The sequence below is a fragment of the Rhineura floridana genome, chromosome 4 (genome assembly GCF_030035675.1).
Source record: "Rhineura floridana isolate rRhiFlo1 chromosome 4, rRhiFlo1.hap2, whole genome shotgun sequence".
In the NCBI taxonomy this organism is placed as follows: Eukaryota; Metazoa; Chordata; class Lepidosauria; order Squamata; family Rhineuridae; genus Rhineura; species Rhineura floridana.
In genome coordinates this window covers 58,512,628-58,526,109 of record NC_084483.1, presented here as the reverse complement: position 1 = coordinate 58,526,109, position 13,482 = coordinate 58,512,628, and the positions used below count along the sequence as shown (strand labels likewise).

The window sequence follows — 13,482 nt, the reverse complement described above, 5'->3', positions numbered from 1 at the left end:
AATGCGAGATGATTGGCTGAGTGTTTAAAAGGAAGTGTGAGAGTGGAATCTGGGGGGGGGAAAAGAGAAAAAGTGGGTTGCTTGGTGGGGTTTGAGAGAGTTGTTTGCCAGGAGAGAGTGAAGAAGGAGGGGGGTGGAGTTCAGATTAGTATTGAGTAAAACCATATGCTTATGTGCCTTAAGAAGAATTCTTGTTAATCTTGTTAGCTTTGTTATCTTTAATAAATACTTAATTTGGTTTACCAAAGGCCTGATCCTTCGCTGGGGTTTCACAGACCAGAAGGGAGGGTAAGGTAATGACCAAGGCTGAAGGGGAACTAACAAATGGTGGCAGCGGTGAAGAGAATAACAATACCAGTATTCAGAGTCTCTGGGAATACTAGTATTGGGACGTTACTGGTGGTTGCCTAGCAGGGGGATCTGTTGAGATCTGTGCTAGAGCGGGAAGAGAAACCATAAGAGAGAGTGGTCTGGACTGGTGGAGTCCCTGGTGGTGCCTAGTGACAGGCAGTAGCCACGTGCAGGTACGAACCTGACAGGGAGAGCCAGGGAAGGAGCATCACATGTGGTGTCAGTAGCGGTGGGATACGAACAACAGAGAATCCAGATACAGTGGTGTGGCAAACAGAAATAACAAAACAAGATTACTTGTGAGAGTGACTGGCAAAGAGTGTGTGGCAAAGAGTGAGTGAACTCAAAACACCATGGCTGAATACATAAAAATGAAAAGAGAGGAGCTGGTGGAGAAGTGCATAACATTCAATTTACCTCACGAGGGTAAAGGGGTAGATGAATTGAGGGTAGCACTTATAGGATTTGCAACTGCCCAGCAAAAACAACCTGTCAGAGAAGAGACCCCAGAAGGATATTTAAGCAATCCCACTTATATAGAGTATTTGAGAGAGAAGTTAAGATGGGAGGCTGATGAGAAAGAAAAGCAGCGGGTCTTTGAGGCTGAGGAAAAAGATAAACAGCGAGAGTTGGAAGCTGAGAGATTGAGGATGGAAGGTGCAGAGAAGGAAAAACAGAGGGAGTTGGAAATTGAGAGAATGAGATTGGGGTTTGAGGAGAGGGAGAAGCAACGAGCGTTGGATGCTGAATTACAAGTAGAAAAGTTAAAATTTGATAGAGAGAAATTTCACTCTGAGGAGACAAGGAAAGACAGAGATGGAGCAAAAATAAAAATTACTCCAAAGGACTTTGCTGTCTATGAGCCTGGTCAAGATCCTCAAATTTACCTCAGCACCTTTGAAAAAGCAGCTCAGTTGTGGGGGCTACCTGAAGATAAATACATGCAGTATTTATCAAATCTGATTAAAGGGGAATTGGCTGATGTATACCAATATTTCCGCTCAGACAGGCCCGTCACCTATGCTGAATTCAAAGAAGCAGTGTTTAAAAGATTCAGACTGGGGCCTGATTATTTTAGAAAGCTTTTCAGAAATTGCCAGATACAGACAGGGAGGTCTTTTGTGGAACTGGGAGCAAAGTTGATGGATATATTTGGAAAGTGGATGAGTAGTGCCAAAGCTCAGTCAGTGGAAGAGGTGAAAAGCCTCATGATACTGGATCAATTATACCATCAGTTACCACCAGAAATAAGGCTCCTGGTCAAAGACCGTTCCCCTACATCTGTGCAGGAGGCCGCAGAGATGGCGGATCACTTCGCCTCTAATAGAACTGGCTGGGTGGGGAAAACATCAAGAGAGTTTAAACCCAGACCATATAGTGCTGGCAGAAGGAATGTGGTTCCACAGCGAGTGAGTCCTCCATTAAAATCTGAAGGGCACAGGACACCCCAGAGTGGATCTGTGTACCCTAAAAGTGAGGAGAAATTATGCTACAAATGTGGTAGACCAGGGCACCTACGTTTTCAATGTGAGGTTGCCAACCCCATTAGTAATCCTGCTCAGACAAGGGCAGTGAAAACAGAGCCCAAGGCTTTAGAAACAGCGAAAAAGGTTCAGTTCTGCCAGATAAAGTGGACAGAAGTAACAGACCTTGATTCAAGTCTGAGAGAGGAAGTGAGTGTACAAGGGGCAAATTATTGGGCATTGCTTGATACTGGTGCCGCTCAGACATTACTGAGGCCAGATTTAATAAAATCTGAGGTAATATTACCTCAGGAAACTGTGACTATCCAAGGAGTGAGAGGTCAACCAGAAAGTTTGCCTGTGGCCCTGGTGGATATGACTTGGAGAGGCCGAGAGGGCCGATATAAAGTAGGCATTAATGCCCAGCAACAAGAATCAGTAATACTGGGAAGGGATGTAATGGGCGCCCAAGGAAAGATCTATGTAGTGACCAGACAGCAAATTGGCAGAGAAAAAGAAGCCATATTAAGGGGGGCTGAAACAAACAGGGTGGAATCTGTTAACCAGCCTCAGGTCACCATAGCAACCACTAGCAGGCCTGCTGAAGAAGACAAACTGTATCAAGTGGTCTCTGGGGAAGAAGCAGAGCAATTCAGGGAAGAGCTGCATCAAGATATAAGTCTGAAGCAGATAAAGGAACAAGCTCTGACCCAACAGATTCCTTTCACTGACAAACTGAGGAATCAAGTTGTGTGTGAGAATGGGATTTTATATAGACTGTGGATGCCTGCTGAGAGAAAGGATGAATGTGAACCAGTGAAGCAATTGATAGTACCTAGCAAATACAGAACCAGATTGCTAGAGGTAGCCCACGATGTCCCATGTGCAGGACATCTGGGAATAAAAAAGACCAAGAGGAGATTGGCTGCACATTATTATTGGCCAAATATCTCCAAGGATGTAAAACAACATTGTCTATCTTGTGGAATATGCCAAAAGGTGGGAAAGAGTGGAGTGAAGACCAAGGCACCCTTAAAGCCCCTTCCTATAATTGGACAGCCCTTTTATAGAGTGGGAATAGATTTGGTGGGCCCTTTTTCCAAACCCACAAGGCATGGCAAGAAATATCTAGTGGTGGTGGTGGATTTTGCCACCAGGTACCCAGACGCAGAAGCACTGAGATCTGTAGAAGCCCCTGCAGTGGCAGAGGCTTTATTAAAAATCTTTATGAGGCTGGGTTTCCCTCATGAAGTGCTGACAGATCAAGGCAGTGTATTCATGGGAGAAGTGATGCAATGTATGTGGAAATGTTGTGGTCTAAAACATCTAAAGACCACTACTTACCATCCCGCCACTAATGGGCTAACTGAGAGATTCAATGGAGTTTTGAAGGGCATGATCAGAAGCTATGTTCAAGATCACCCACAAGACTGGGATGAACGTCTGGGATGCTTCTTATTTGCATACAGAGAAGTCCCTCAGGAGTCAACAGGCTTCTCACCCTTTGAACTAATGTTTACTAGAAAAGTGAGGGGACCTTTGGAACTGCTAAAAAATTCATGGGAAGGAACTCTGGGAGAGTACAAAACTTCTGTAGTAGATTTTGTATTGGAATTCCGCAATAAATTAACATCAATGATGGAAGTAGTGAAAGAGAATTTGAGTCATGCACAGGAGAAGCAAAGTTACTGGTATGACAGAACAGCCAGAGAACGTGTGTATGATGTGGGAGATATGGTTATGGCGTTCATACCCAGGAAACATGACAAATTACAGGCTAACTGGGAAGGACCATATACCATCAGAGAAAGGCTTGACACAGTGACATATGTAATCACCACAGACCAATTAAACAAAAGCAAAGTGGTTCATGTAAATATGTTGAAGCCTTACCATACCAGGGATGCACAGGTGTTGCAAGTTACCTTATTCCCTGAGGGAAGTGGGCCTGAACTTCCAGATTTGGTACAGGAAAGCAAAGACAAAGGAGGGGTAGATCAAGTGGAATGGTCAGAGGAGGTGAAGGAGGAAGTAAAAGAAGAGATTCTGAGAGTTTTGAAAACCTATAGGAATCTCTTTAGCAACAAACCTGGCTGAACCAGTATAGTTATACATTCCATTGATACTGGAGATCATGCCCCAATCAGATCTGTTCCGTACCGTGCGAATGGGAAAGTTTTGAATGAGATCAAAAAGGAGGTGGAAGATATGCTGGAATTAGGAGTGATCAGGGAATCCATCAGTCCCTGGGCCTCAACTATTGTCCTGGTTCCGAAAAAAGATGGAACGACAAGGTTTTGCATTGATTATCGGCTAATCAATAAAATTACTGTCCCAGATGCGTATCCTATGCCTAGGGTAGACGCTATGTTAGAGTTATTGGGGGCAGCAACCATTATCTCTACACTAGATCTCTGTAAAGGATTTTGGCAAATGGAACTAGACGAGCAATCCAGAGCCAAAACTGCCTTCAGTACACCAGATGGGTTATATGAGTTTGTGACCTTACCCATGGGACTAAGGAACTCACCAAGTTCATTTCAGAGGCTAATCAATACTGTGTTGCGAGGCATGTCAGATTTTGCAGTGGCCTATATCGATGACGTGGCCATTTTTAGCAAGTCGGTGCCTGAGCATGTCCAACACCTGACAACAGTATTGGAGGCCTTAAGAAAAGCAGGCCTCACAATAAAAGCTAAGAAATGCCAGTTTGGACTAAAGGAAGTAATCTATTTAGGACATAAGGTGGGGAGTGGGAAAATCACCCCCTTATGGAGCAAGGTGGAGGCAATACAAGCGTGGCCGATCCCCTTAACCAAAGAACAAGTAAGGGCATTTCTGGGTGTGGCTGGATTTTATAGGAAGTTTGTGAGAAATTTTGGGGAAATAGCAACCCCCTTGCATGAATTAACAAAGAAGAAGTGTTCTGAGCGTGTGGTATGGACGGATGAATGTCAGAAGGCTTTTGATCTACTGAAGCAAGCCTTGTGCCAAGGACCCATATTAATAGCACCAGACTATGAGAAACCATTCATCGTGGCTACAGATGCGTCGGACCTCGTGCTGGGAGTCGTCTTGCTACAGGAGAGAGAAGGCACCAGACATCCAGTGGCGTACCTGAGTCGCAAGCTGACGCCGAGGGAGAAAAACTATTCGTCGGTCCAGAAGGAGTGCCTAGCGGTCGTGTGGGGACGAAGATTCACAGTGACTACGGATCATCGGGCCTTGTTATGGTTGCAGACTATGAAAAACCATAACACTATGCTGCAGAGGTGGTCCTGGGCCCTACAGGACTATCAAGTGGACTTCCAGTTCATCAAAGGCAAGGACAATGTACTGGCCGATGGACTTTCCAGGCAAGTGGCTGGGACTGCAGTGACGTGACCAGACAGAGGAACAAAGAAAGACATTTTCCCCATAGAGACTTTTATTTGTTAACGCGACGTATAAATCCTGGAACAGGAATAATACTCTGCTGTTGTTTAAGGGGGGGAAATGTGATGTTCCTATATTAATGTATATATGGTAAGTGTTGTTGTTTTAGAAGATACATGGTAAGTGGAGTGAAAGAGGGGGAGTGAATGGGCAGTAGAATGCGAGATGATTGGCTGAGTGTTTAAAATGGCTGAATGTATAAAAGGAAGAGTGAGAGTGGAATCTGGGGGGGGAGAAGAGAAAGAGTGGATTGCTTGGTGGGGTTTGAGAGAGTTGTTTGCCAGGAGAGAGTGAAGAAGGAGGGGGGTGGAGTTCAGATTAGTATTGAGTAAAACCATATGCTTATGTGCCTTAAGAAGAATTCTTGTTAATCTTGTTAGCTTTGTTATCTTTAATAAATACTTAATTTGGTTTACCAAAGGCCTGATCCTTGGCTGGGGTTTCACAGACCAGAAGGGAGGGTAAGGTAATGACCAAGGCTGAAGGGGAACTGTAACAAATGGTGGCAGCGGTGAAGAGAATAACAATACCAGTATTCAGAGTCTCTGGGAATACTAGTATTGGGACGTTACTGGTGGTTGCTTAGCAGGGGGATCTGTTGAGATCTGTGCTAGAGCGGGGAGAGAAACCATAAGAGAGAGCGGTCCGGACTGGTGGAGTCCCTGGTGGTGCCTAGTGACAGGCAGTAGCCACGTGCAGGTAGGAACCTGACAGGGAGAGCCAGGGAAGGACGCCTCACAGGGACTGCTGAAGCAATTATTTCAGAAGACTGGGGAATCTAGAGTTAAGGGATTTTAAGGGCTTTGCAGGCTGGGTTTAGTGGGAAAAACTGGAGAGTGGAAGGCAGTGAAAAGGACAGAGTAGTTGGCACATAAGTTGCCGAAGTGAGTTAGTTGTCATTTTCCAACAGGATTTGCATCAAGGGGATTGTTTTGTGTTTGTTGAAATGTAAATAGCCTTTACTGTCTCTTTTGAAATTAAAAGGGAGGAATATAAACTAACAATTTAAGGGAGAAATGCTAATCTCGGCTTCTGCCCCAAAGGGCTCAACAGAGCAGTGAGGCCAGCCCTGTTGTGCATGGCTGTCAGGACAGAAGGTTGGGGATTGGCTATATTGCTATGTTACAATGTCTTGATCAGGCACAATGCAGTCAACTGATGGTAGCAAGATTGGCTTGGGTTCCAATGGATCCCAGACCAGTTCAATCCCTCTCTGCTCTCAGAATACACTGCTATGGAGCTTATCACTGGCTGCTGCTGGTGGGGATGCCACTAGCTGCACTTCCACCACCCTTATGTTTGGAAGGTTGAACTAGGAGGTCCACACCAAAAGTGTGATGCTGGCACATCACACAGGGCTGAGCAGAAGGACAATTCCACTCAATTCAACCAACCCCAGACTGGTGTAAAGGAGGCCAGGGGCTTTGCCCCAACAAAATATTCCAGAGAAAGACATAAAACCAGAACATTACCACAATTCCTGTACCACAAAGTACAAAAAACAAGATCATCATAGTCTAGTCAGCCAAAGTGAACCAGCCAATCTGATTCCCACCAAAATAATTATGAATTCTATCGCTTCGCCATTAGCTGCTTAAAAATCAGACAGAAGGTTTTTCAGTAGGTATGGTTGTGGGGTTTATTGTTCAGTAACTCCTAGCTTACCATCCTCTTTTTATTCCAACAAAAGAAACGGAAACTGAAGTTCACCCAAGATTCACTGGATTCTTACTCCACAGAAATTTCAATTAAATCAAACTGATATTTATAATATTCAGGCTCCATGTAAGACAGTCACTGGTAGGTACAATACTCAATCCAAGTAATCACCATTTAAACTAAATTACTATTACTTTAATGACCAAACCAACAAGCAATTAATAATTATTACATCTTATCAAATGATTAATTTTGGGGAAAATGTCTATTTATATTAAATTACCTTATTAATGGCTGGTGAAGAGCAACTAAAGAGGCATGGACTATAACTGAGATGACAGAGAGGTGAAAGTAATCAAACATAACGTTGACATAGTGATGAAGGCCTCTGTGTAAGGTAAAGTGCAACTTTAGTGTTCGGCTGCTAATTAGCTGCAATGTGCTCAGGTCCTCTGGCCTAGAAGAACAAGAGTATAATCACCACAAACATTTTGAAAGTATTTTAATACTACAATGAAGAATGCAAGAATACAAATCAGTGCTTCTCCTGTACTGCACAGTTACTATAAAATAAATTCATCTGGATTTAACTATTTGTTTTTTATATGCAGGACCTCCAATGAACTAGTGGAGTTCTGTCCAATATAATGGACCACTGGTCTCACCTGAAGGGTGATTTTCATAGGAGGACTGCCATCAAGCGGGTTATAGCTCCACCTATCGTCCGAAGGCAAGAATGTTTTTTGAAGTCAAGACTAGGGGCGTTAGGCCCCTCCCACTCTCCAGTTCATTCGCAGCAAGTCCAAAGAGAGATATCTGAAAATGCAGGAAAAAAGGCCAACGGGCCTACCAGCAAAGACATAACACAATAACAATAATCATAATAATATGACTCACGTAGCGATATAACATTAACAGAAGTCTTGACTTCACTAGTAAATCTAATATAATAGCTTAACAGGAGTATATGAACTATCTAGGCATCCAGTTATCCTCCACTGGGAGGGTCGTGATGGCAGTCCTCCTATGAAAATCACCCTTCAGGTGAGACCAATGGTCCATTTTCCATAGGAGGACTGCTATCAAGCGGGATGTACCAAAGCAGCCCATAACAGGGAGGGACCACCCACATCCTAATCATCATTAAGAACCTGTTGCAACACTCGTCTGCCAAAGGAGGCATCGGCAGAGGCATAACGATCTATTTTATAATGCCTTATAAACGAGTGTGGGGTAGACCAAACAGCAGCTCTGCCAATGTCAGCAACAGGAGCGTTGGTAGCAAAAGCAGCCGTAGTGGCCGCTGACCTAGTGGAATGAGCTGTTATACTAGCTGGAACTGGAAGCTTAAGAGACTCATAGGCTAAGGTAATACATGCACGCAACCAGCGGGATAAGGTGGAATTAGCTACTTTATGCCCCATAGAATGTGGATGAAAGCATACAAACAACGACTCAGTGCGTCATATATCTTGGGTCCTAGACAGGTAAGTATTGAGCGCCCTCTGAACATTTATTTATTTATTTACTTAATTTAATTTATATACCGCCCTAAGCCCGAAGGCTCTCTGGGCGGTGTACATCAAAGATAAAACCAGTACAATATCAAAATACAATAAATACAATAAATCAAAAACCAAAAACACACAAAACAATAACAAAACAAAACAACATCTAAAATACTGTTAAAATACACTTTAAAATGCCTGGGAGTATAAAAAGGTTTTCACCTGGCACCGAAAAGATAGTAGCGTTGGCGCCAGGCGCACCTCATCAGGGAGACTATTCCACAGTTCAGGGGCCACCACCAAAAAGGCCCTAGTTCTGGTCACCATCCTCCGAGCTTCACGATGGGATGGCACTCGGAGGAGGGCCTTAGATGTTGAGCGCAGTGTATGGGTAGGTTCGTATTGGGAGAGGCGTTCCACCAGGTATTGCGGTCCCATGCCATGTAGGGCTTTATAGGTCAAAACCAGCACTTTGAATCTAGCCCGGAAACAAATAGGAAGCCAGTGCAGACGAGCCAGAACAGGTGTTATATGAGTGGACCTTCTGGTCTGCGTCAACAATCTGGCCGCTGCATTCTGGACTAACTGTAATTTCCGGACAGTCTTCAAGGGCAGCCCAACATAGAGCACATTGCAGTAGTCCAGTCTAGAAGTTACCAGAGCGTGAACAACTGAGGTGAGGTCGTCACTGTCCAGATAGGGACATAGCTGGGCTACCAATCGAAGGTGGTAAAAAGCATTCCGAGCCACCGAGGCCACCTGGGCCTCAAGAGACAAGGAAGGATCGAAAAGAACTCCCAAACTACGAACCTGTTCCTTCAAGGGGAGTGTAACCCCATCAAGAACAGGATGAGCATCCACCATCTGGGCAGAGAAGGCATTCACCAACAGCGTCTCAGTCTTGTCTGGATTGAGCTTCAGTCTGTTAGCTCCCATCCAATCCATTATCGCGGCCAGGCAACGGTTTAGCATGTTAACAGCCTCACCTGAAGAAGATGAAAAGGAGAAATAGAGCTGCGTGTCATCAGCGTACTGATGACAACGCACCCCAAAACTCCTGATGACCGCATCCAGTGGCTTCATATAGATGTTAAAAAGCATGGGGGACAGTACCGATCCCTGCGGGACTCCACAATGGAGAGTCCAGGGAGTCGAGCAATGTTCCCCAAGCACTACCTTCTGGTGACGACCCACCAAGTAGGAGTGGAGCCACTGCCAAGCAGTACCCCCAACTCCCAACTCCGTGAGTCTTCCCAGAAGGATACCATGGTCGATGGTATCAAAAGCAGCTGAGAGATCAAGGAGAATCAACAGGGTCACACTCCCCCTGTCCCTCTCCCGACAAAGGTCATCATACAGGGCGACCAAGGCTGTTTCAGTGCCAAAACCGGGCCTAAAACCGGATTGAAATGGATCAAGATAATCAGTGTCATCCAAGAGCCCCTGGAGCTGGCCGGGAACCACCCGTTCCAGGACCTTGCCCAAGAATGGAACATTTGCCACAGGTCTGTAATTGTTCAGGTTATCTGGGTCCAAAGAGGGTTTCTTCAGGAGCGGTCTCACTACCGCCTCTTTTAGGCAGTCAGGGATCACTCCCTCTCTCAAAGAGGCGTTTATTATCTCCTTGGCCCATTTGGCGGTTCCGGTCCTGCCAGCTTTCACCAACCAAGAGGGGCAAGGGTCCAGTTCAGATGTGGTCGCCTGCACCAGTCCAAGGACCTTGTCAACATCCTCAAGCTGCACAGACTGAAACTCATCCAAAAAATAAGGACAAGACCGTGTTCTGGATGCTTCATTAGATCCCACTGCCATAATATTGGAGTCTAAGTCCCAGCGAATGCATGCGATCTTATCCTGGAAGTGCCCTGCGAACTCATCACAGCGGGCTACAGATGAATCTATAATATCCCGAGGGCCAGGATGTAAAAGCCCTCGTACAATTTTAAAGAGCTCCGCTGGGCGGGAGAGAGAGACCTTAATTGTGGCAGCAAAGTATCTCTTTTTAGCTGCCCTCACCGCTACTATATACCGCTTAGAACAGGCACTTACCAAGGCATAATTGCATTCGTTGGGAGTTCGCCTCCATCTGCACTCAAGCCTCCTCCTCTCTTGCTTCATCAATCTCAGCTCCAAGGTATACCATGGAGCTGTATGAGCTCTACATAGGAGGGGGCGCATGGGAGCGATCGTGTCAACCGCCTCCGTATTCCACAATTCAACCAGGGCTTTGACAGGAGCGCCAGTCTTCTCAGTCGGAAAATCCCCCAGAACCCTTTGGAAACCCTCAGGATCCATTAGTCTCCGGGGGTGGACCAATTTAATAGGTCCCCCACCCTTGCAGAGGGAAAGGGTTGCTGTGAGCCTAAACTTCAACAAGCGGTGATCTGTCCATGACAATGGGGTAGATGAAAAAACCCCAACCACCAGATCACCATCTCCATGCCCAGTGGCGAAGATCAAATCAAGAGTATGTCCCGATACATGCGTTGGGCCAGTAACAACCTGAGACAGCCCCATGGTTGGCATGGAGGCCATGAAGTCCTGAGCCGCCCCAGATAAAGCAGTCTCGGCATGGACGTTGAAGTCCCCCAGTACCAATAGTCTAGGGGACCGCAACAATACCTCCGAGACTACCTCTGTCAGCTCAGTTAGGGAATTTGTTGGGCAGCAGGGCGGGCGGTACACCAACAAAATTCCCAGTCTGTCTCTCTGGCCCAGCACAAGATGGAGACACTCCAAACCAGTCGTCACCTGGACAGGGTGCTTGGTGAGTGAGAAAGAACTCCTATAGGACTTCCGGGAAGTGGTGCTGGCTGGTGGTTGTCTCTGAGGGAGCTCTGCCTCAGAGGAAGCTTTTTCCAGGTTAAAAGCCAGCCAAGAGGAATCTTGGACTGGCTCAAATGTTCTCCAAGGTATAGGAGAACCGATCAGATCTCCCACAAGACTTCGTTGAGCTGTCGGCGGCTGGAATTGATCAGGAAATTCCTGAGATAAGAAGGCAAGCCGATCGGCTGAAGACGGAGTCTGGACTTCCACGCAAGCTGCACTGGGATAAAGCGAAGCGTTTTTTCTTTTTAAAACGTTCTTAACCAGCGAGCCCACTTCTACCTAAATCTTATCATTCGGCTTACATTACTGCAATAAAAGGGATTTGTTTATGAATCAGCAACTGAGAAACCTGGGTGAGTCATACCTTTTCTCTTTTAAATATAATTAAGGAAGAAAGAAAATATAAACAACTTATATACTTTTTTTACGACAAAAAGCTGGCTTGAATATGGAGTTATAAAGTTTAAAAACGGATGAGAGGCAATTATTATATTTTGGACTAATTTTCTCTTTGGACTATTTCTTTTTGGATAAATCCGCTGCTCGTATATGCTAATAACTGTTTAGTCTTGGCAACAGAATTGTTTTGCATTCTTGGATGCAGATAAGAACTGCTGGCTGGATTTCAATAATAGGCCTGGAATATTAACTCTTTTTTCGGTGGAGAGAAAAAAGAAAAGAAATAGATTGCCTCTAGGTTCTGAAATAGTGATTAATATTAGAAATTAAAGGCTTCTTTTTGAAAATGGCAACTAAAAAAACAACCAAGGGGCGAAGAGGTTCTATTGATACACAGGAAGAGGATATACCCCCAGAAATGTTTAAAAAAATAATGGAAGGGATCAATGCTATGAAACAGGAAATGAATGAAATGAAAACTGAATTGACAGATATAAGAGACTATATTAAAACACAAGTGGATGAGATTAAAGGGACAATTGGGCAAATAAAGGAGGATGCAAAAAATACTAAAGAAAAGGTACAAACCTTGGAGAATAGAACAGATATACTAAATCTGGAACTAGAAAAAAATTTGGACTATTTAGCTATGACTGAAATGAGAAATAAAGAGCATTGTTTGAGATTCCGTGCAATCCCAGAGGAAACAGGTGAAGACATTAGAGACAAAATTGTTAATGCTTTAGTAAAATTTCTGGACTTGAATGAAGATAGGATGGAATTTGAAATAGACAAAGTTTATAGAATTAACTCCAGATATGCAACAATGAAAAAAATTCCAAGAGATGTGCTTGTTCACTTCGTAAAGAAAACGACCAGAGATATGGTTTTACAGCAACACTTTAAATATACCTTTAAAATTGATGGTAAGGAAATACTGGTGATGAAGGAAATTCCTATTAGACTTTTACGTAAGAGAAAAGAATATGCTTTCCTTACAGAAAAACTTAAGCAATGCAAAATTCAATTTAGGTGGGACGTTCCAGAAGGAGTGATTTTTACATTCAGACAACAGAAATATAGATTGAATACGGTTCAAAAAGCAAGGGACTTCTTGAGAAAAGCTTCAAAAGATATGGAAGAAGATAAACTCAAAGATATGGATACAGTTCCTGGGAAACAAAGTCAACAAGGATACGCAGAGGAGGGGAAGGAAGATGATGGATCAAAAGGAGCATCAGGCAAATTTTAAAATACACGCTTAACGATGGATTACAAATACCTAACTTGGAATATAAATGGAGCCAACACGGCGCAGAAGAGAAAGAAAGTGTTTCATTATTTGAAAAAATTAAAATTGGATATAATTTGTCTACAAGAAACTCATATTCAGAAGAAAGATTCTAAATATTTGATTTGTAAAAATTTGGGTGAAGAATTTATTTCAGCTGGACCAAAAAAAAAAAATGGAGTTGTTCTCTATATTAACCCACAATTGCTTCCTAAATTGGTATTATTGGACGATAGTGGTAGATTTGTGGGGGTTGAAATTACTTTACAAGGTACAAACATTTTGATAGTGGGTATTTATGCCCCCAATGAAGATAAAACAAGGTTTTATACAGGACTTATGGAAAAATTGTCAGAGTTTTCATATGAGCATTGGTGTGTCATGGGTGACTGGAATGGGGTAATCTCACCAAAAATTGATAGGCTTTCTGAAAAAAATATCAAAGAGACACAAGGTAAATTACCGAAGATTTGTTTTGAACTCATGGAACATCTAGAATTGGTGGATACCTGGAGATATATAAATGATAATGCAAAGGAATTTACTT

General features: G+C 43.8%; 1 protein-coding gene across 2 annotated transcripts in view; it reads right to left on the bottom strand.

Moving 5' to 3' along the window:
* FAM135A (family with sequence similarity 135 member A) overlaps nt 1-13,482 on the bottom strand; it is a 107,257-nt gene that overhangs the window by 58,853 nt on the left and 34,922 nt on the right. For both annotated transcript variants that reach the window (XR_009762167.1, XM_061623085.1), the window contains exon 7: nt 7,192-7,365. Coding sequence is in view for 1 of the 2 variants with exons in the window: in XM_061623085.1 (XP_061479069.1) it covers nt 7,192-7,365 (174 nt within the window). In the remaining variant the exon portion in view is untranslated. The remainder of the gene's footprint in view (nt 1-7,191; nt 7,366-13,482) is intronic.